General features: G+C 43.8%; 1 protein-coding gene across 1 annotated transcript in view; it reads right to left on the bottom strand.

Annotated features, from left to right (window-relative positions):
• CHADL (chondroadherin like) overlaps positions 1-24,646 on the bottom strand; it is a 676,966-nt gene that overhangs the window by 267,292 nt on the left and 385,028 nt on the right. The window contains exon 6 of the mRNA XM_077452489.1: positions 5,917-6,018. Coding sequence (XP_077308615.1) covers positions 5,917-6,018 — 102 coding nt within the window. The remainder of the gene's footprint in view (positions 1-5,916; positions 6,019-24,646) is intronic.

Here is a 24,646-nt window from a genome sequence, read left to right as displayed (position 1 = left end):
TCGTACTACGGACGAGGATGAGACGATGTCCGTGATAGGCGGAACACAGGCTGCTGGGAAATTCAGTGTTCCGCCTATCACAGGCGGAGGCGGAGGCGGAGGCGCGGCTTTCGAATTGTAGTATGTCCGCCGTCTGTCTGCTCGATACGCTGATCGAGCAGTCAGACGGCGATGACTCGAGTATAAGCCGAGGGGGGCACTTTCAGCCTCAAAAAAGAGGCTGAAAATCTCGGCTTATACTCGAGTATATACGGTATCCCTTTCACACAATATGCATGGATTTTATTGAATTAAACAAATGTCAGAATAAGTACTACATGGTTATTGTTGACAGGTCAAAGTACTAATCAAAGAGGTGATTCCACGTCAAGGGATCCCCTCTCTGATTTACAGTAACAATGGCTCCCATTTTGTAAACTAAACAATACAACGAATTGATATATGGTACAATATCTGACCTACTAGGGAGAATCACTATTTACCCCTGGTCAGAACACCCCAGCCCCAGAGCCAACTCTGTTTCAAATTAGTCTTTCCTTGTTTTTACCTACAAGGAACAATTAAATACAGAAACAGGATTTGGAGACAAATATGAATGGATAGAATGGGTCAGATACACAACTCAAGCAAAGGGGTTAAGTGATTGTATTTTTTTGTACAAACCCAAGACCACAACTAACCACCTTTCCTCTCCCTGAAGAGGAAATAGACTTGACTTGTATAATAAGACTGTTTTCAAAAAATATTACTGGGTTAGAATGTGTAAATGAGAAAAAGAGCTACCATAAGACTAAAATGCAAAGTGTACCCCCTTCAGTACAAGCACTACCAGAAAATTTTACTTGTTTCTCTAACAAAGATAAGGATGGTACAAAGGTTGGCACTCTATCTCCTGAATACTGTGTAACTACAACATCAACTACAGACATTAAGTACCAACTAAAATGGTTTCAGGAACAGAAACAGTAACTGGCTGATGTTTGGTGGCTGTGTGGGGACAAGAAACTAAGGCCCAGACTGCCACCTAGATGGGAGGGTAGTTCTGCCCTTACCTGCTTGTTGCTTCCCTTTTATATTGTTCCTATGACTAACAAATTGATGAGACTACCAGGTAAACACTATTTTAAGTGACTTAAGTGTCCAGGATAATTTGACAACCGTGTTTCACGAGGAGTTCCAGATGAATTTAAAGCGCAGAATCAAGTAACAGCAGAATTCACCTCACTCTTCCTATGGGTACAGCCCAATGTTGACTGGATAAACTACATCTACTACAACCAACAGAGGTTTGTGAATTACACCAGAGATGCTATCAAAGGTATAGCAGCACAATTGGACCCCACCTCTTTGACAGCGTGGCAGAACCATACAGCATTGGTTATGTTGCTGGCAGAAAGGGGCGGGGTATGCAAAATGTTCGGCACCTTCTGCTGCACTTTTATTCCAAGCAATACGGCACCTGATGGAAGTATCACTAAGGCCTTACAAGGCCTACAAATGCTATCCGAAGAATTAGCTGAGAACTCTGGTGTAGAGAACCCCTAACAATACCTTTTCGGAAAAAGGTTTGGTAAGTGGGGTGATCTCGCAAAAAGTTTGCACATCTCTATTGTCATGGCAGCCGCAGTTCTTACGCTGTATGGATGTTGCTGCATTCTCTGTATTAGAGGAATTCTTCAAAGACTGATTGACATCTTTAACTAAGACTATGCTTTTTCAGAACAGTGAACTATACCGGAACCTGATGAAGATGAATTTACAGTCCTTTCAAAAGACTCATCTGTCTAAATGATAATACCTGGTACACCAAAGAACTTGGATATTTGAATTATTGACATTACAAGTATAAAAAGGAGGGAGAAGTCAGAGAAATTATACTTTTTATGTCATCTAGGAACACCGTTATTTGATATTAATATAGTTTTATTTGATATAGCTTAGTTATAACAAAATGCTTAGACTTGCTTAATTTGGAAACTCATGATGTTTGCAAAAGGCCTAGGGAGTTTCTAATCAGTATCCTATATAACAATTGTGAATGTGAAAATCTGTAACGGACATTTCCACCTTTCCTGCATTGTTCAGAATAAAGTAGAAAATACATATGACTGAACACTTCTGTAACAAGTAAGGGCGGTGTCCGAGGCATATAAAAGAAGGACCCTGCAATATTAAACCAGAAATGATGGATCTGAACATGTAATGCAACTCATTTATCTTGCATATGCAATAAGGGTCCATTCACACAGGGGCAACTTGGGATCCGACTTCAAGTCGCCCCAAGTCGCCTCAGGTCGGACAACATGTAGAACTCAATGTAAGTCAATGACAGCCGTCTTAATGGACACTACTGAAGTCGTTCCGACTTCAGAAAAGGTTCCTGTACTACTTCTATCCGACTTCTAGGCGACTTGCATCCATTGAATTCAATGCAAGTTGCCTCCAAGTCGGATCACAGTTCATACTGAGGCGACTTAACAGGAAACTGAAGGAAAAAGAAAGTAAATTTACATACAGCCAGCCCCCTTCTTCTCAAACACAGCCAGCCCCTTCCTGCTCCACACAGAATACCTTCCATTTTTGACGTGTGCTCTGTGATTTCCCTGTTCTGTTACTAACTTTTTTTTAAATGTCAGAGCCAGGGATAGTAATACCCGGGAGGTGGTAGATAATGAGGCCTTGATAAGGTATATTAGGGCTAGAAAATGCCTATATGACAAGCAAGATCCGAGTTACAAGGATCATCTAAAGAGGGACCATGCCTGGCTGGAAATCTGTCGGCTATTCTTCCCAGATTGGGATCTATTGTCAGAGACCGACCGCAGTGACAAATGTAAGTTAAACATTTTTATATTTCTCTCTGTTATCTTTGACTTGTCATGATGTTTGTATTTCCATATTTATCCGTGCAGAATAGGTACCTGCCAGAAGTTGTGTATTGTCCACTTGCCACGACTCCTGCCACAAGTTGCGTATTGTCCACTTGCCACGACTCCTGCCACAAGTTGCGTATTGTCCACTTGCCACGACTCCTGCCACAAGTTGCGTATTGTCCACTTGCCACGACTCCAGCCACAAGTTGTGTATTGGCCACTTGCCACAACACCTGCCAGGATTGCCACATGTGCCACATGACGTGCCACGTGTGCCACGTGACCCGCCATGTGACCCAACACGAGTGCCACGTGACCCGCCACGTGTGCCACGTGTCCCGCCACGTGTGCCACGTGACCCGCCACGAGTGCCACGTGACCCGCCACGAGTGCCACTTGACCCACAAGTGCCACGTGTGCCACGTGACCCGCCATGAGTGCCACGTGATGTGCCACGTGACCCGCCACGTGTGCCACGTGACCCGCCACGAGTGCCACGTGACCCGCCACGAGTGCCACGTGACCCGCCACGAGTGCCACGCCATTTGCCATTCTATTTCGCCAGCCGGTGAAACAAAGTATGAAGTAAATTGATTGCGCACAATGGCACCGTCACTGGATCCCCTCGTAGCAGTGAGGTGTGCACTTTCCAGGTTGTGCATGAGTGAATCCTCAAAACAATAACCATCACGTAATCGAATATAATTGTGCAACACACATGCTGCTTTAACAGCAGTAATTGCATTTTCTATGTGCAAGGCTATTGGTGTATGTAAAAAACGCCATTTATTGGCAAGAATGCCAAAACTGCACTCAACCACCCTTCTTGCCCTTGTTAAACGATAATTGAAAATCTTCTTCTCAGTAGTCAGGTTCCTATTGGAATATGGCCTCATAATGTGTTCTCCCAAGGCAAAAGCCTCATCCGCAACAAACACATAGGGTAGCGAGGGTTCAGTTGTGCCTGGAAGTGGACAGTTTACAGGAAGATCGAGTTGATTTTCTCGTAGCCTTTGACCGAAGGAGGAATTCGCAAAAATACGAGCATCGCAGGTACTTCCATAGGATCCTATATCTATGTAGGTGAAACAGTAATTTGAATCCGCCACGGCAACGAGTACAAAGGAGCAATATTTTTTATAATTAAAGAACATACTTCGGCTTCCAATAGGCTTAATGACACGCACGTGCTTCCCATCAATAGCTCCAATACAATTGGGGAAATTGCACCGACTCCAATATAGATTAGCAATATCCCGCCAATTCTCCTGTGTAGGTCTCTTTATAACTATGTTGTTCAGAACGTCCCATAAAATTTGGCAGGTTTCACGGATAATATAGCTTATTGTTGACTTGCCCACCATGAACTCGAAATGAAGGCTTACTATAGAGTGACCGGTTGCCAGGTATCTAAAAGAAAAAATACATAAATGATTATGTTTCTGTTTATATTTTGCAGTGTCCATTTTACAAACCAGGTGGAAGGGTTTGAGGGACTGTTTCAAACGCCACCTCCGTAGACTGCATGAGGGCAGAAGTGGCTCTGGAAGTAGGTGTTTTGTACCATATGTACATGCAGAGGAGCTGCAGTTCCTGTTGCCTTTCATGGAACCAAGAGAGTAAGATAACATCTTTCATATTTCACAAGTGATATACTATAACCTTCTATATAGAAATTGTGCTAAAATTTGTATTATATGTTTTATGCAGAACACAGTCAAGTTGGGGTGATGGACAGCGGGCATGTGGAGAGACAACATCTGCATCAGGAGCAACTCTGTGTACGGCAGCACATCAGCCACTTGAGGCAGCTGAAGAAGATAATATTTTAGCGCCTTCTCCCCAGTTTGAGATGCAAGTAACGCCTTCTCCCCAGCTTGAGCTGCAAGACATCCAGGTGTCCCAAATTGACCTGCCAGATGTGGAGCAGCCCCAGGTGGAGCAACCACCAACCCAAAGGCCTCCCTTGCCAAGATCCAGCCGGCCTGTAGGGGGAAGGGGAGCCCAAACAATGGAGCGTTTCGCCACCCTGATGGAAAAATTACATAGAAAATTAGATGCCCTTGAAAATGAGGACAGAGCTTTTGGAGTGATGGTGGCCTCAATGCTAAAAAGAGTAGCAGAGGACCGGAAACATGTGGTGAAGAAAGAGATCATGGACATCTTAGAGGCGAACATAACAAGTCAAAATGCCAGCAGCCAAAGAGTATTTTTGGAAAACCCACCATGCCCATCAGGCCCTTATTATGATGTTCCCAACCCTCCACCACCCCGTACCCACCCCTACTACCCCCCTCACTTCCGTCCATACACGGATGAATATGGCAATGCTGTCAATTCGACAAATGCCCCGATCCCCTATCCGTCACCATCCCTGATTCCTTGTACCCTTGGTGCACCAGGCAATTCCTTTATGATGCCATCCACACCATCCCCAAGGCCTTCCACCAGCTCCAATCTGACCTACCACCAGTTATGATTTGATTGTTTTAATTGTTGAAAGTTTGTTATATTTTTTTTTCAACTTGTCTACATTTGTCTTGTTTTTCCTGTTTGAAGAATTAAAAAATTTTTGGGTGATTAAAATGTTTAGAACCTACCGTTTTCTAAATCTAAAAATATATTTGGAAAGATAGTGTTATTAATATTCCAAAAAATTTGAGCTTTCAAAATGTTTGTTTTGTTGGTGTGCTAAATTTGGAAATCGGTATTACACAATATGTTTTACCAAAAATAAAATTAACATAGGTGGATGCAACATTGCAGCGATGCAACATCGGTCTGTCTATGGCTCGTTTCTCTACATTCCATGAGCCGAGAGCTGCTGACTGTCAGTCATCAGCTCTCCTGCTCTGCTCCTCGACGCTCAATTAGAGCGCTGAGCTGTGAAGGGGTGGAGAGTGTCTTGCTGAGAGGCTGGGACTGCCATCAGTCAAGACAGTTGCACTCATTTGACCCGTAGGAGAAGAGTGGACAAATGAGCACAGTTTGGACTTTATTAATGTGGAAAATATGCTACTAATGTGCATATAAAATACTTTACCTTAGTGTAATAATAAGTCTTTCAGTGCTTGAGATACTCCTCCTGTATGATGTATTCTGTCGCTGAAGATGGATGTCAACCAGACCGAGCAATTCATCAAAACTGCAATACAAAACCCCAAAAAATGTCATTTACAATATTGAAAATCACAAATATAAACCAATGGTAGCTACACACACACACACACATTGCCGCTTAGCCGACCATATGCAAATATGCGGCCTCACACACACCAGGGTTTCTGCTGGGGGAAGGTGACGTGGCAAGTGGACAATACTCAACTTTGATGCCGAAAAGTGCTTGACATTTGGAGACACATATCTCGGGGTCCCTTGTAGTTATAGATCCCAAATTTGGATATATTTTAGTGCTAGATCTACTGTGTTTGCAGAAAGTTGAAGTTTCTAGCTATACTTGGCCCCGAGATACATGGCCCCAAAGTAGGGTCGCAAAATGTCATTCTCTGCTACATAAAAGTACTTGCCATATTGTCCATATTTTGGGGTCACTTGGTGCTTGGAATCTCACAACTTGTGTCCGGTCACGTGGCTCACGCGGCACATTACATGGCTCACATGGCGGCTCATGGGGTGGGTCACGTGGCACATGTGGCGGGTCACATGGCACGTCTCGTGGCTCATGTGGCGGGTCACGTGGCTCACGTGGCACATGTAGCGGGTCACATGGCACGTCTCGTGGCTCATGTGGCGGGTCACGTGGCACATGTGGCGGGTCACGTGGCACATGTGGCGGGTCACGTGGCACATGTGGCGGGTCACGTGGCACATGTGGCGGGTCACGTGGCACATGTGGCGGGTCACGTGGCACAAGTGGCGGGTCACGTGGCACATCACGTGGCACACGTGTCACACCCCATGGCACTCGTGGCACACGTGGTGGGTCACGTGGCACATGTGGCACGTCACGTGGCACACGTGGCGGGTCACGTGGCACGTCACGTGGCGGGTCACGTGGCACACGGGGTGGGTCACGTGGCACACGTGGCACGTCACGTGGCACACGTGGCGGGTCACGTGGCACACGTGGCACGTCACGTGGCACATGATGTGGCACATGTTGCGGGTCACATGGCACGTCTCGTGGCTCATGTGGCGGGTCACGTGGCACATCACATGGCACATCACGTGGCACATCACGTGGCGGGTCACGTAGCACATGACGTGGCTCACGTGGCACATGTGGCGGGTCACATGGCACGTCACGTGGCTCATGTGGCGGGTCACGTGGCTCACCTGGCACGTCATGTGGCTCACGTGGCACGTCACGTGGCACGTCACGTGGATCATGTGGCGAGACACGTGGCAAGTGGACAATGCACAACTTGTGCCAGGTGACGTGGCAAGTGGACAATGCACAACTTGTGGCAGGTGACGTGGCAAGTGGACAATGACATGCAGCATATGTACTTGCCTTGCGATGGACATCCGTGTATAGTTTAAAAACTTGTCCTCAAAACCACGCAAGTTCTCATACATAGCCCAGAACTGCCCTCTGTTAGGTCTATTGACAATGAGTGGATGGATCCAGTAGCGACGTCTTCTTCTCATCCTTATCCTTTGCTTCCTTTCTTCCTCTTCCTCTTCCATCAACACTGCCAACCCAGCAGTTATGACAGCTGACATTAAATAACGCAACAAGAGCATTTTTGACACAGCACCAGGAAACAGGGAACAAGGAAGAGAACAGGAACAAGAATTATGTCACAAGAGCAGATAAGCTCTAATTGGCCACTTGTACAGTATCCCTTTGCTGGAGGCGACTTGTAAGTCGCCCCAAGTCGCGTTGAAGTCATCACAAGTCGTGTTGAAGCCGTCCCAAGTCGCGCTGTGATCTAAACTCAAGTCGTGTCCAAGTTGCCTCACTCAAGTCGCCTACAAGTCGTGTTGCCCCTGTGTGAACGGACCCTAAATGTTATCTTGCCTCGAGGATGGTCTTAGACAGTAATTTATTTCCATAACAACTCCTAATTTATAATACATTTTTTTATGTATTATTCTATGTGTTCATGTGCTTGTGTTCTGGCCACTGCTCAGTGGACTTTTAGTTTCATTTTGTTTTCAATTTGATTTTTATTCATTTATACTTTTTTTTCTTTATACAGATTTTTATTTTTATTTATATTTTTAGCCTGTTCTCAACTCAACAGCATGGTAATGCTTAGTTAACTTCTCTTGTTCTGTGATATCTTTGGGGTATTTATGTATTCATGTATTGATTGACTCAGTGATGTATGTATTATCTGATTATATGAATTCATTGTTTATAGAAGAATTTAGTTATATTCTTTATATTATACTTTTAAAGTGTTTGGAAAATTGAGTTTTAGACATTTAATGACATGATGGAAGGTGTATCTGTTGGACCGATTACGGTCTACATTTTACAGATATGATTAGATGGCGTATTAGTGCCAATTTCACCTTTATTTTTACATCTCACTTTAGCCCCTTGTTAAGTGAATAATAGGTGACATCTTCACCCTTTCTTTTTAATATAAGTATACATTATGGGTGTCAGGATACAGTATATACTGTTTGCTGAGCCATTGCATTCATAATGAAAAATTCTTCTATTACTTTGTACTATTGCTGAGAAGTTTTTCTATTGTGACGCTTCCATTATTTCTGTAGCCTTGCCGCCACCAGATCAATCTGTATGGTCCTGAGTCGGCCGTGCTGTATAAATACAATGTGCTCTTTTTGTGTCATATGTCCCAATATGTTTCTGAGTATATACACGCTCCGGATGCAGTGATAAGGCCTGCCTGATTAGTAGATTAATGCATCTTAGTTGGAGATGTGTGCTGGATATCATTTGAAAATGCCCCACTATCCTTGTAGCTTCTGGCCAATGGTAGATGCAGGGACGGATCATGTCATCTGTTGCTAGGCCTCTCTGATTGGTTGACAGCGGGAGTGGAGGTGATATATATATATATATATATATATAATATATACATTTGTCTATGAATCGTGTAGCTGTGCTCTTAGTTGAAGTCTGTGTGACGAAACCGGTCAGAGCGCTGCTTACACGATACTACAGCGGTGACACTCTGCACTCCATAGCCCCCAAGCTCCAACCAGCAGTGAGAGATACTTCCTGTAGGACGAAAGGGCTTCTGGAAACAGCTGAGTATAGCGAGAGTGCCCTCTGCATGTGTTCATTCATTGATGCGGATTACTTTTTATGTGATGTACGCAGCTTTTACCTAAGGGATGATTTTATTTGTATGGGGAAGTTTGTTTGACTAAAAGGTATTACTCTATATGCAAATCTGTTTTGCTTTATATGTTAACCCCCGCATTCCTGGTAAAATATGGTGAAGAGGTAATGGGAAGATTTCTCTGATGTATATTGGATATCTACTTGATGAGAAAAGTCTTTTCCCCTGCACACCTTGTAATCTATGATGAGGATGAGGAAATAAGACACAGCTAATGGTCTGCAAGTTTTGATTGAGTGCCTCCTTACCCAGTTTTTTCTGGTGAGTTTGCCCCCCAGGCGGAGTGTGCAAGCACGTGGTGAATTGCATATCTGGTGACAGGTGCACCCTTCGGTATTAACCCTGAGTTTGCCAGTCTTTACCAACTCTTCATATGAACTGTATATCACTTCACTATACATCCAATTACGATTTTAATGTGGATGGGACATTATTGAGGTTTTTCATGATTGGACTAATACTAATAGTAATTTTATTCTCAGCATTTGCCCTGCGTTTATATTTTTTACTAACCCTTTGAGATATAGATAGATACACACACACACACACACACACTTGACTGACATTATATATATATATATCAAATACACTGCCACTTACTAAATAACCTGCCTGATTAATCTAACTCAAGCTATCTCTCCGTCCATGCCACCAACACTACACGTGGCCGCTATGTAAGCAGCCTTATATAGTGTGGGGCGTGGACTTGTCCCTGTCGGACACTGGATGCAAGGACCTTTTTCTTTCCATATTCACCCTGCTTTTTTTGGTATTGCTATATTAATCTTTTTTTTTGTTGCATTTTTGAGAGACTGTTTTTGTGGTTGTTAATTCTGAACATTACATAATCCTTGAAACAGCTAATCACATTGACCTGCGGAGACGGACTGTCTGGTCACCTAGGCTGCATTAAGTGCTGGGTTAATTAACATGTTAATCCACGGAGGATGGGCGGGACGTGAGGACGTACTGCGTCTCATGGGAGGCACACAAAGACGCTTGGAGAGAAGCGAGGGGAGGCCCGCTGAGTGAGAGACGCTGAGAGCGGTGCTCCCGTGGATGAATCCCGCAGAGAGCCGCTGCACAACCCATCGCTAGAGGAGAGGATAAGTGCTGCGAGCAAGATTGATGAGATGATGGGGGAACGATAGCGAGTGGCCGCCCTCCCCCACTCATTCCCTTGATGCATCTTACAGCTGGACCTGGGAAGGAAACGATCCTTAGAGCCTCAGAGTCTCCTGTAACAAGTTGCTCAGAAGTGGCTTGATCGGTAAGGAGCATAGAGGATATCCCTCAGGTTCCCCATGGAAACCCTGGGATCAGGGGTAAGTGGCTTGTGAACAACTGAAGTCGGCTGTGGACAGAAGGACACAGGAAGAAGGTATTACCACATTTAGTAATCAAAAGGTGAAAAGCACTCTGCCTGATGAGGATTTATACTGATGTATACCTATATTGATTTTACATTGACTTTTTATAAAAGTAAAGGTTCAAAAGTCACTATATGACAGTTCAAAAGGAAAAAGAGGAAGCTGTACACGCTAGTGGAAGAGCATATACAACTGCAAAACAATAGGGCATTTAGAGTTTCTGCCCATGATAAAAACTTACTGCTGGGCTGTTGACTTTGTTAGAAAATGCTGTGATTGAAAACAGAGTACAGTACAGTGTGTACCTAGTGCTGGAGATGTGAAGTGACATATCCACACGTTATTTAGTAAATTTACATGGGCTACGGAATGGAATATTATTAAATAGCCCAATTCCTATTCCTAAGGGGTTAACCCACTTTTTTTTTATTGTGCATACCTGCATACATTTGCATAGAAGAAGAGAAGGAGAGACAAGGAAGAAGGAATATCGTTTTCACTTAAATATATTATTGTGTTTATTTTTAATTTTTTTTCCCTCAATATATGAACGGTACAGTGAAAAGATAAGTCGGCAGGAAAACAGAATTAGTACTTTGCATGAACATTAGAACGACTCTCTCTCTTTTTTTTTTCCCCAGGATTCAGGACGCATTATATGCCTGGCACAGTGAAAAGAGAAATCACTGGGAAGATATAAACAGTATCCCGAACAAACTTTAGAGTGACTTTTTTTTCCTTCTCCCTTGTTATATAATGTCATAGAAGTTGGGACTCGAGCTGTCATGGTTTGGGAGCGGGAGGACGGAGGGGGGGAGAGGAAAGGGAAAGAGGGAGAAAACCTGCGAGTGGATGTAGGGTGTAAGAGGGATGACTTATTACAAGAGGTTTTAAGTAGGGGGTGTTGACTTTGGATGGGATTAGATGAGCATCATTTTGTACCAACGTATGCACAATTTTCTCGCAGGAGATAAGGCCTCACCTTTCCCTTCTCTCCCGTTCTCGTATTCCTCCCACTTGTTCACTGGTTTAGTTTATCTCTGGTTTCTGGGATATCATTTAAACCTAAGAAGGGTGGTAGGGAGGAGAGAGGAAGAAAAAAAAAAGAGAAAATCTAAAGTAGATTAGGGGCTAGGGATCCCAGTAAATAGTAAAAAGGGATATCTCCTAGTTGAAAGTGGCAAGAGGGGGGAGGTTGCCTTATCCTTCGGTTCTTCTTACGTCTCTCTCCCAGTACACAATTGGATTAATCCTAAGCCAATAGCGGTGTTCCTGTAGTTTTCGGGTAGACCGGGAATTCTCCTGAATCCAGGTACGCTGCTATAGAGGCGCAGGAGTAAGATCCTTGGTGGTTGGATACCAATAAGGAATAGGAGATATTAAACTGGGGAGACGCAGAACTAGAAAAAAAAAAAGCAGCATGAGAGGAAAAACCATGAAGGGAAGTGCACCCAAAACCCCTAAAGAAACTGCAAGTACAAGTACGATCAAACAATACATGATAAAAGGGCTAAGCCCTAAAAGTCCAGGACTGGAAAAACAACAGTCAGGTAAACAAGGAAAGAAGAAAGAACTTATTAAGAATAAAGGCGATTGTTCCAACCTCTCCAGAGAGGATACCTGCACAGAAAGCAAAGCAGAGGTCAGTAAGATGGAAGAACAGAATATAAAAGGGCAAACCATAACAGACAGAAATGTCAGAGATGTTAATTAGACTGGAAAATTCAATCAAGGGGGAAATCACGGCATTACGAACAGACCTGGGACATTTGCTGACTCGAGTAGAAGAGATGGAGGAGAAAACTGACAATCAAGCACAGGAACTCTCTAAATTACGAGAACAAGTTAGATTAACCAAGATAAATCAGAGGAGAATCCTCTATAAATTAGAGGACCAAGAAAATCAAAGTAGGAGGCAGAATTTGAAAATACGAGGCCTACCTGAGGAAAATGGCAAAGATTTGGGGAAAATCACAAACTCTATTCTCAAACCATTTCGGAATAAAGGGACAGGAATTCTTGAAAATTGACAGAATCCATTGGGTTAGAAAACCTCAAAATATAGCTGCAGACCGACCCAGAGACATTATTGCTAGGTTTCAGAGCTACGAAGAAAAGGCAGGAATTTGGAGTAACAAATTTTTATGGACTTAGCGCCTGAAACACTAGCAAGGAGACAATTTCTTAAACCCCTTTTAGAGCAAATGAGAACAGCAAATATTAAATACAACTGGGGTTTCCCAGCATGCCTAATAGGGTACAAAGATGGTAGATCTGCAAGATTAAGGTTCCCAGAAGAATTACAGGAATTTTGTGACAAACTGGACTTACAAGTCAGAGATACCAGAATGGCTAGATAGGGAGAGTCTAAAAGTAGGAAAATGTACACTAAGGATTTTTCCTCTCCTTTCTCGCTCTGGAGAGAAACCGTATTATAGGCAAGATATGTGCACATTTGCTAGGGGAAGGTGTTTGGAGAGGGAAGGGGTAATAGGGTTGAGATAGCTGATCTTGAGGGTCTTATGTGAGTGTCCGGTCCGCGCTCCGCCCCCTTTTAAGGGGGGGCGCGGGGAATGGGGAATGAGGTTAGAGCTGCACCTCCGAGAAGGAAAACCAGCAGTGGAAATGAAGTTCGGAACCACCGATGGTTTAGAGGCCAGAGGTGGCTTGGAGGGGGGGGGGGATTGAGGGTAAAGAGGGAAGGGATACCTCTCAGTCAACTGTAATAGGTAATAGTAGCGAACAACAATTACGTTTCTGACATACAACGTCCGTGGACTGAATATACCAGCCAAGCGACATAAAATCCTTAGAGAGCTAAAGCGATATGTAGCTGAAGTAGTATTTCTACAGGAGACACATCTCCTGCAGGATACAAATATTAAATGACTCTCTAGGGATTTTCCGTTATCGTACTATGCGGATTCAACTACCAAGAAAGCTAAAGGGGTGGCGATTGGATTTACAGCAGGGATACGGTTTAAATTGGAGGAAAGGGAGACGGATCCTGAAGGTAGATACCTCTTTTTGAGGGGGAGGTTAGGGGAAATGGAATGTACACTAGCAGATATATACGTCTCTAATAAGAACCCAACAAATTATCTGAGGGGAATTATGGGGAAACTCATGGAGTTTAAAAGAGGTAGTGTCATCCTGGCTGGAGACTTACATTTTTGCATGGATCCGAGAGTAGATAGTATGTCCCCCTGTGCGGGGGACTAGAAGCCTAGCTCTGGATATAATTAACCACTTGAGATCCGCGCTATAGTCAAATGACGGCTACAGCGCGGATCTCAATTTCCGGGACTAAGTCTATTGACGTCGTCCCCTTTAAGAGCTCCCCGCGCGCTCCCGGGAGCGCGCATCGGGGAAAATCTGTGTTGGCCGTGTCCCCTGGACACAGCCAATCACAGATCGCTGTAAATGGCCAATCACAGCGGCCGTTTACAGCGCGATCACCGCCTCCAATGGGTGATGATCTCAAATGTAAACAAATGAGATCATCACCCATTGCCGAATCTGTCTCCTCACACAGCGATAGCGTGTGAGGAGAGAGATAGCGTGAGTGACAGTTTTGTACCAATATAAACCCTGCCAGTGCCCAGATCTACCCCACCTGTGCACCGCCAGTGCCCATCGGTGCCCATCTGTGCCGCCTCAGCAGTGCCCATCTGTGCCGCCTCAGCAGTGCCCATCTGTGCCGCCTCAGCAGTGCCCATCTGTGCCGCCTCAGCAGTGCCCATCTGTGCCGCCTCAGCAGTGCCCATCTGTGCCGCCTCAGCAGTGCCCATCTGCCGCCTCAGCAGTGCACATCCGTGCAATCAGTGCCCATCTGTGCCGCCTCAGCAGTGCCCATCTGTGCCGCCTCAGCAGTGCCCATCTGTGCCGCCTCAGCAGTGCCCATCTGCACCGCCTCAGCAGTGCCCATCTGCGCCGCCTCAGCAGTGCCCATCTGCCACCTCAGCAGTGCCCATCTGCCACCTCAGCAGTGCACATCCGTGCAATAAATCTGCACATCTGTGCAATAAATCAGTGCCCATCTGTGCCACCTCAAAAGCGCCCATCTGTGCCACCTCAAAAGCGCCCATCTGTGCCACCTCAAAAGCGCCCATCAGTGCTACCATGGCTAAACATGTCTTTTCCGCTGAGGAGGCGTACCAAATTATTTCCACGGCCGACGAGAGCAACGGGGAGCTCTCCTCTTCAGATTCCTTTTCGGATTCTGAAGCCGACGTAAATTATGAGCCAGTCCTCAGCAGTGAAACACTGACTGAATCCGAGGAGGAAGATATCCGGCCCATCAAGCGAAGGCGTTCTAGTGAGGCAGTACCGTCCACCAGCACCGCAGTGCCGTCCACCAGCACCGCAGTGCCGTCCACCAGCACCGCAGTGCCCCAGCAAGAAAGGCCAAGTACCAGTGGGGTGGAGGACATGTTGGCGTCAATTGTGGCCCAGTGCAACCTGTATGCACAACAATTTATTTTTCAAAATCCGACCTCTTATTATGCCCGTCCCTACGAATGGAGAGACCTAACGGTGGAGGAGTTCAAGGTTTTTTTAGGCCTCACATTTAATATGGGACTCAACAAAAAAAATCAATTACGTAACTACTGGTCAACCCACCCCCTCCACCACTCACCGCTCTTCTCCGCGGTAATGCCCAGAACCAGGTATCAGATGATCCTGAGGTTCTTACATTTCAGTGGCAATTCCCAGTGCCTTCCACGAAATGATCCAAATTATGACCGGCTTTACAAAATTAGACCAATACTAAATTATTTTTCAGAAATATTCCCCAAATTGTTTACCCCGGACCAACACATATGTGTGGATGAGTCCCTTATTAAATTTAGTGGCAGGCTTAGAATGAAGCAATTTATGCCCAGCAAAAGGGCCCGCTATGGGGTGAAGGTCTACAAATTATGCGACCGAGCCACAGGGTACACATATTCATTCAAGGTGTACGAAGGGAAGGACACCCAGCTACAGCCCCCTAATTGTCCGGACTACTTGGGATCCAGCGGAAAAATAGTTTGGGACCTCATATACCCCCTACTGGATAAAGGCTACCACCTCTATGTAGATAACTTCTACACATCTCTGCCCCTGTTCCACAACCTTCACCGGAAGAAGACGCCAGCATGTGGCACTGTAAAAAAGAATCGGAAGGGCTTTCCTCAAAGTCTGATGAACAAGAAGCTGCGGAAAGGAGAAACCGCAAGTCTGAGAAACAAGGAGGTTCTGGCAGTGAAGTGGAGTGACAGAAGGGATGTATACATGTTATCTTCTATCCACAAAGATACCTTCGTGGAAATCCCCAGAAGGAATGGCCCCGTAAAGAAACCCAAATGCATTTCCGAATATAATTTGTTCATGGGAGGAGTCGACTTCAACGACCAAATGATGGAACCATATCTTGTCACAAGACGGACATACCATTGGTACAAAAAAGTAGCAATTTATTTTTTTCAATTGGCCATTTATAATTCCTATGTCATTTACCGCAACGCCACCCAAAACCCCAAACGTTTCTTTAGCTACCAGGAGGAAGTTTTCACTGCCCTTATTTTCCCAAACGGCCCACCAGAAAATATCAGATCAGACGTTGTTAGTCGACTCTCCGAGCGCCACTTTCCCGATAAAATCCCCCCAAACCAACAGGCAAAAGATGCCAAAAAAGATGTAAGGTGTGTACCAGAGCAGGAGTCAGAAGAGACGCATCTTATTATTGTGCACAATGTCCTTCCCAACCAGGCCTCTGTATAGGCGACTGTTTTCGGCGTTACCATACTTCAATAAATTTTTAGTGAAGTATGGTAAACATAATCCTCAGTTCCTGCCTTCATACACCTTCACACCCCTTATGCCACTGCCTGCTCTGTAACTGACCCTGGCTTGTTATTTGACCACTCTTATGCCTGCCGATTCTGTACATACCGCTGCCTGATCTGGAACTGACCCTGGACTGTTATTCGACCATGCTTCTGCCTAACGATTCTGTACATACCTCTGCCTGACCTGGAACTGACCCTGGACTGTTATTCGACCATGCTTCTGTCTAACGATTCTGTACATATCTCTGCCTGATCTGGAACTGACCTTGGACTGTTTGACCACGATATTTGCCTGCCTCTTGGACTGATCTTGTATTCTGCAACTGGACTAGTGGGATTCAACACGGGGTCTCACATATGTGAGGGGCTCCAGTATAGTTTTTCTGGAAGAAGAAAACAATTTTCTTTGTTTTCTTATTCCTAGATTAGGGTCTGGAGACTCGGAGGCTTCAAAGAGATTTGGGAGGGAGAAGCCTCTACCCCTATCTCCATTCTGTCCTGAACGAGGCTCTACTTCTGTCTGCTGCCTGTAGGACTTACTGCCATCATGCCGCACTGACCACACCACAAGGACCTGCCTACTACCAGGACCAATATTTTTGGCACTGCTGACATCTCTGCACTGACCCTGGACTGTAATATGGACAGTATCCCTGCCTGCTGCCTAAAAAACTGTGTTCGCTGTTGCTGACCAAGTCCCTGCCTGCTGCCTGGACCAGTGATATCCTCCTGTGGACAACTGCGCTTCTAAAACCACAGGTAATCTTTTCTTTACCCTTTGCTCAGCATAATGTATTTGGGGGTGTAATTCTTGGTATGTGCAGGCTATATGTCCCTGGAACGCCGACGGTGTTTCTTGCATGTTGCGCCTCTGTATGTGGCCAGGCTGTGTAAACGTCTCACACATGTGGTATTGCCATACTCAGGAGGAGAAGTAGAATGTATTTTGGGGTGTTATTTTTGCTATGTAAATGCTATGCGTTGGAAATATCTTATAAACGGACAACTTTGTGTAAAAAGTAAAAAAAAAAAAAAATGTGTTTTCATTTTTTTTCCACATTTTCCAAAAACTTCTGGAAAAAAAATGAACCATTGAAAAGACTCATTATGCCTCATAGATTATACGTTGGGGTGTTAGCTTTCCAAAATGGGGTCATTTTCTGGACGTTTCCATTGCCCTGGTGTTCCAGGGCCTTCAAAACTGTAATAGGTGGTTGAGAAATGAAATGTGTAATTTATGCTCCTAGAATGCCTGAAGGTGCTACTTCAAAATTTGGCCTCTGTATGTGGTCAGGCTGTGTAAATGTCTCACACATGTGGTATCGTTATACTCAGGAGTAGGAGAATGTATTTTGGGGTGTTATTTGTGGTATGCACATTCAGTGTGGGAGAAATAAGCTATTACAATGAAAATTTTGTGGGAAAAAAAAAAAAAAAATCGTAATTTTGCAAAGAATTGTGGGAAAAAATGACAACTTAAAATAACTCACCATGCCTCTTACTAAATACATTGGAATGTCTACTTTCCAAAAAGGGGTCATTTGGGGGGCATTTGTACTCTCCTGGCTTGTTAGGGTCTCAAGAATGGAGATAGGCCTTAGTACATCAGATGTGATCTTTTTTTGCAAATCTTTATGATTTGCACCATAGCTTGTAGACTCTATAAATTTCACACAGATCATATAATATGCAAAAATTTGGGTTATTTTTACCAAAGATGTGTAGTAGTATAAATTGTGGCCAAAATTTATGAAGAAAAATTGCTAATTTGCTAAATTTTGTCACAGAAACGAAGAAAAATTCATTTTTTTTCAAAATTTTCGGTCTTTTTTCATTTATAGCACAGAAAATAAAAAAACGAGAGGTGATCAAATACCACCAAAAGAAAGCTCTATTGGTATGAAGAAAAGGACAAAAAAATCATTTGGTTACAGTGTTGCATGACTGAGTAATTGTCATTCAAAATGTGAGAGCACTGAAAGCTGAAAATTGGTCTGGGACTGAGGGGGGTTTAAGTGCCCAGTAAGCAAGTGGTTAAACAGAAAATGCATCAATATCAGCTTTTAGATATTTGGAGAGTTATGTACCCCAAAACACAAGATTATACGTTCTATTCCCCTGTACATGGGACGTATACTAGAATAGATTATATATTTGTATACAAAAAATACAATCGATTCCCCTTGGGGTTTTTAAGCAGCAATGAGAGACAATGTTAGATAAAAAATATTTATTTTATTGACCCAAAAAGCATTGTAATCACAATGATTTTAAAATTCAAGCTCTGGTGTACATGTATTGAAGTAGCTAAGTAAATAGAAATACATATGACATTGAATACAAAGTTCATATGAAGAGATTACAAAAATCTTCAGAATTTTTCCATAAATTTTAGATCATACAGAATAATGCACCCTGCTACCCCAATGCATTTCGACCCTCTAAAAATTACGGTCTTCTTCAGGGGGGACAGAATTGTAAAAGGGCGACTTTTATCACATTTCTGCGGGATATCAAAAGGAAAAAAATAAATCAAAATATATAAAGAAATTTGTTTGGTTTAATAGTTATTGTTTATATGAATCTCATACAGTATTTGCTCCTCCTCCCAAAAATTAAAAATGGTGGGTCCCCAGGTCTATTCCTGTTGATTGACGCTGCAAAAAGCGTTCAACAGTGTAGACTGGGGACTCATGATAAAAACACTGGATACCATGGGATTGGGTCCAAAAACGATCCAGAGGATTAAAGTCCTATATAAACAACCGACCGTGGCCATAAAGATCAATGGGGTACTATCCCCTTTTAGCAACCATCAGGTCCAATCCCAATATAGGAGGAATTAGGGTTGGGGAGGTGGACCATAAAGTTGCGGCGTTTGCCGACGATTTGTTGTTCTACATATCCAGCCCTAGGTTAACAATGCCCAATTTATTGAAAACTTTAAAAGAATATGGGGAAATATCAAATTTTAAAACTACCTTGAACAAATCAGAAATTTTAAACATAAATCTAAATAAGCAAGAAGAGCAAAGCCTGCAAAAGGAATTCAAATTCCCTTGGAGGAAGAAAGGATTAAAATATCTAGGTGTAACGTTGGCAACCACGGAGAAAAAAAAATCTACAAAGAAAATTATATTCTGCTATTAGACTAAATAAAAAACGAAATAAAAAAAATATCCTTTAGATCTCTCTTGGATGGGGCGAATTAATACAGCGAAGATGGTTTTATTACCAAAAATCACTTCTAAGTTCCAGATGTTGCCTTTCGCCTTGCCACACTATTATTTTCAAGTTTTAAAGGCAATTATAATGAGATTTATTTGGCAAAATAAAAAGCCCAGAGTCTCATTTGCCATTCTGAAACAAGGGAAAAAAAATCGAGGAGGCTTAGCGATACCTGATATTAAAAAATATTACCAGGCAGTAGTGTTATCACGCGTTATAGAATGGGCACGGAAAAATAGTGAAAAACAATGGGTTAAAATAGAAAATTATATTAGTGGAACATGGTTGAATAAAGTAATATGGAATCCCCCACACTTTAGGGGATTGGGGGAAAATACACACGAGATGACAAGACAGGCACTTAAAATATGGGATTTGGTCCATAAACAGTTTGAATGGAAATGTAACTCACCTTTAATTTATTTAAAAGAGAATGATTATTTTGAGCCCGGGAAAAGGGATGTAGGCGGGAATTGGGTTAAGGAAACTACACAATTAAAGAGGAGGGCCGGTTTAAAAAAAATAAATTAAAAAAAATGTAAAAGTCAGCAGCTGCAAACACTGTAGCTGCTGACTTTTAATAAGCACACTTACCTGTCCAGGGCGCCCGCGATGTCGGCCGCCCAAGGCTGACCCGTCCCTCGGCTCTCGGGTCCCAGCGTTGCCATTTTGGCTAAGGGAAACAGGCAGTAGAGCCTTGCGGCTTCACTGCCCATTTCCTACTGCGCATGCGCGAGTCGCGCAGCGCTTTGTGAATGGGGCGCACTGTGTTCTGGGACACACAGTTCCCAGAACACAGCGCGACCCATTACCCAGAAGACGCCACACTGAGGAGAGAAGACAGAAGATCTCCGCGGAGGAGGAAGAGGCAGATTAGGACGATGTGCCTAGCAACAGGCATTTCTGGTAAGTTAAAAAAAAAAATTCATTTTTTTCAGATTTTTTTTCTAATTTTTAATGTATTTTTTTTTTCAGGGTGGCCCTCCACTTTAAGAGATATAGTAATTAAAGGAAAAATAAACACACTTGCGGAATTTCAACAAAACACAGATTTAATGATAATAAATGAATGGGCGCTACCTCCAGTTGAAGCATTTTGTGGAGAACCTACCCCAACCAATAAGAACAGGGGAGGACTTAACACCACTTGAACAATTAAGTATGGAGGGGAGAGCAAAAAAAGATATATCACGCCTATATAAAATATTACTGACAAGTGAAGAACTGGAGATACCACCATTCTTTAAAAAGTGGGGCAAAGAACTTGAATCACTCGAGTATAAACACAAGATAGGGAAAATTTTGAAATTAACACACAGCTCGGCGATTGATACTAGATCCGCTGAAATGAACTATAAGTGCTTGGCAAGGTGGTATGCAACACCAGATAGTAAGTTCCAACCAGAGAAATCCCAGGATTGTTGGGAGGATGCAGGGCAGTAGGAACAATGGCCCACCTGTGGTGGCACTGTACTAAGATTAAAGAATATTGGAAAGGAATTCTGCAACTTATTAAGGAAATAACTGGAGAAACAGTACCTGAAGAACCGTGGATATGCTTATTCCACGGAACAGAGGGCTCAGTGAAACAATATAATAAAACACTAATAGTACCCTGTATGCTCAACGCAGCAAAAAGTCTTATCCCAAAAAAATGGCAGGAGGAAGAAAGCCCTAAAATGATAGATTGGATTTGGGCTATGGAAGGAATATATTACTTGGAAAGTTTGAGATTTAGTGGGGAAGAGGTAAAGGAGGGAGTGATAGACAAATGGGAACGCTGGCATGAATTTAAGAGGATGTGGAGATATGTTGAAATAATAACTCAAAAAGAGCAGAGGTAATAATGCTACTAAAGAAAGAAAATATATAGAATTTAAAGTGACGAGAGGTGGGGGGGGAGGGTTGGGGAAGGGGAGGGACTAAATATATTGTATTGAATGGAAATAGAGTTGTACGAGTTTGCTGTTTCCTCTCTTTTTTTTTGTATTTTTGAATGTGGAATTTGTAACAGGAAAAATGAAATAAATAATATAAAAAAATTAACATGTTAATTATGTAATTGTCTTTTAAGTTGTTGCTATGGGGGGGGGGGGGGGGAAGAGTATCCATGAACAGCCCTACCTTATTATCTAACCCCTTGTGTTAAAAGTGTATAAAAAGGCTGTATTCTGTCCAATAAATCAGTCAAGATTCTACAAGCTATTTTGAGCTAGACTTGTATTCAATGCAGCTATAATACTATACATCTCTCTGCTGGTCAGACTGGAGGAAGCGGTATTACTGACGGAAGCACTCAGCGGAGTGTGGGATCAGATCCGTCACAGTCCCCCTGAGCCATGATTGGCCAAAGGTGCCTTTGGCTCTGTGATTGGCCAAAGCATGCAGGTCAGGTGCATGCTTTGGCCAATCATCATACAGCAATCTCGCAGTGAATTGTAGGGCATTCCGCGATGCTCAAATTTCCTGTGAACGCCCCATAACGTTCGCTGTTCAGCGAATGGGTGAACACCCGATGTTCGAGTCGAACTTACGTAAAGCTCGAACTTATGTTTTATGTTCGACTCGAACATAAAACTCCCTAGTTTTGTACTTTGACATCTCCTCCATCTACATCTACTCCATCTACATCTCGTTATTGGGAGTTGATTCCAATTAAATAATTGTTTTATTGTTATCTACCCTCATATGAGGATTATAGTGTTTACATATGTTTTGGCTCTCACTTGTAAAATGTACTGTGACTAAGGCTATGTACCAAAACGTGTAAGGCCGCGTACACACGCGCGGACTGTTCGCCCAACTTTGTCCGTCCAACAGTTTCGGCAAACAGTCCGCTCAAACTTAGCATGGACGGACATGGCCACACACGACGGACGAACAGTTTGCTGAAACCGTGCGCGATGACGTGAACGGCACGTACGACGGGACGAAAAATACGACGTCCAATACACTGCAATGCAACCTTCCGACGTGGAAATCCTTTCTGAGCATGCGCGAGACTTAGTTGGCCGAACAAGCCTACACACGAGCGAACAGTCCGCTGAAACCTTGTTTCAGCGGACAGTTTTTCGGAATTTCCGTAAGACCTTGTTCGTCCAACTGTCCGCTGAAACTGTCCGCTGAAGCCCCACACACGAGCGGACTGTCCGCCCAAACACTGTTCAGCGGACAAGGTTGGGCGAACAGTCCGCCCGTGTGTACGCGGCCTGAGAGGTTTTTAATCCTGTCCTATATGTAGCAATAAAGATTCTATATATGGATTGTGGAGGTGCAGGCTATATTTCTTTTGGGATATTTATTAAATAAATGTTACGTGCTACAACGGATAAACACTGACAAGAATTGCACAATCTCTTATCCACCCAAAAGAGGATGCCAATGTCAGGTCACCTTGAGGCCAGGTGACAGATGCACACCGTAGGGATTAGGAGTGCACCGCAAGATTGTGGACCCTACGGCTGACTGCTGCGGAGGAGAGTCAAGGTGATAAGGAAGGCAGGGCCGCCAAAACACCAAGACGCGGTGCACCAAGGCGCGGAGTCTAAGAACCAGCAGGTGTTCACCAGAGCATCTAGTGGTGAGGATGGACTGGGCTGCAACTGGCTCCAGGTCGCGACCCCCAGGGTCCCCCAGCTCACACCCACAGTAGGCAACAGGAGGATAGGGATAGTGAGGGATAAAGCCAAGGTCGGGACCACAAGCAGACAGGAATAGTCAGAGACATGCCAAAAGGTCAGGATCACAGGCAAACAGGGATAGTCAAGGACACGCCAAAGTCAGTAATGGAACAACAGAAGAGCACACGGCAGGTAACAGGAAGCCAAACAAAGGCTGGTCAGCAGGGTTGGCCTGCAGTGCACAGGTTAATATAGAGTTCTCCGATAGGAGCTAGAGTGGAGCCATGCCAGAGGATGGATTACAAAAGCAGTCAGGTGAGGGTCGGCTGGTCTCTAGAGATGAACACATGGAAACAGGTAAGCAGACAAACTATTGCATAACCATGACAGCCAACTTGTATCAAATTGGACATGCTGAGCACCCTGTCTGACGGTGCCCAGCGAAAATGAAGCTAGCCTATTGGAATTATTGTACATACCTGCACCAGGCTTTAAAGAGGAAGTAAACCCGCAGCAAAAAAAAAAAAAAACCTGCAACTCCTCATTATATTAGTAATCGTAAAAAAAAACCTGCAACTCCTCATTATATTAGCAATCATAAAAAAAAGCCTGCATTTGTGGTCAGTTTCAAATCCTCCCTTACATTGGTGGTCCATGTAGAAGCCCCCTTTAAATTGGTGGCAAGTGTAGATCCCCCACATACATTGGTGACCAGTGCAGAAATCCTTTTATTGGTTGTTGATGTAAATCCCCTGTTACATGATGGTCAGTGCAAATTTCCCCTCACATTGGCGGTCAGTGTAAATCCCCCTTCACATTGGTGGCCATTGTAAAATCCCCATTACATTGGTGGTCAGTGTAAAATCCCCCACGATACACTTGCCAACGATTTCCAGCTTTGCTCTACATGATTCAGAATTTGCCAGAGTGTACTGCCTCCTAACTAATCCCCTCCCCCATCACTGCCACTGATCCCATGAACCCCCTAGCATCGCCATTGATCCCGCCGCCACCCCCAACATTACCACTGATTTCAGGAGTCCTAGGACCCCAAGGAGTTCTATATCTATTGATGGGTACCCTCACCTGCCCAATCCATGGTGCACAGGCAGTGAGGAGATGATGTGCTGTAATCTTTAGCAACCAGTGAGCAGTAATGATGTGCACTAACCTCTTGCAACCAATCAGTGAGCAGTAATGTGCAGTAACCTCTAGCAACCAATTAGTGAATGGTAAGGATGTCCAGTAACCTTTAGCAACCAATCATGGGAAATTAAGAGGGAAGGACTGAAGAGAAAAGGATACCACATCCCAAAATTCTATAAAGAGGGGGGCCAAAACTGGTTGGGAAATACCAACCCCGGGATTTTTATCGGTATCGAATCAACAAGATATGCAATCAACTGATAATTGCTAAAAAAAAAAAAAAATTTA

The sequence above is a fragment of the Lithobates pipiens genome, unplaced genomic scaffold, assembly GCF_037356315.1.
Source record: "Lithobates pipiens isolate NorthernLeopardFrog02 unplaced genomic scaffold, aLitPip1_a1.2 Scaffold_23, whole genome shotgun sequence".
In the NCBI taxonomy this organism is placed as follows: Eukaryota; Metazoa; Chordata; class Amphibia; order Anura; family Ranidae; genus Lithobates; species Lithobates pipiens.
The sequence above is the reverse complement of the archived record's forward strand: the minus strand, read 5'-3'. Positions and strand labels throughout refer to the sequence as shown.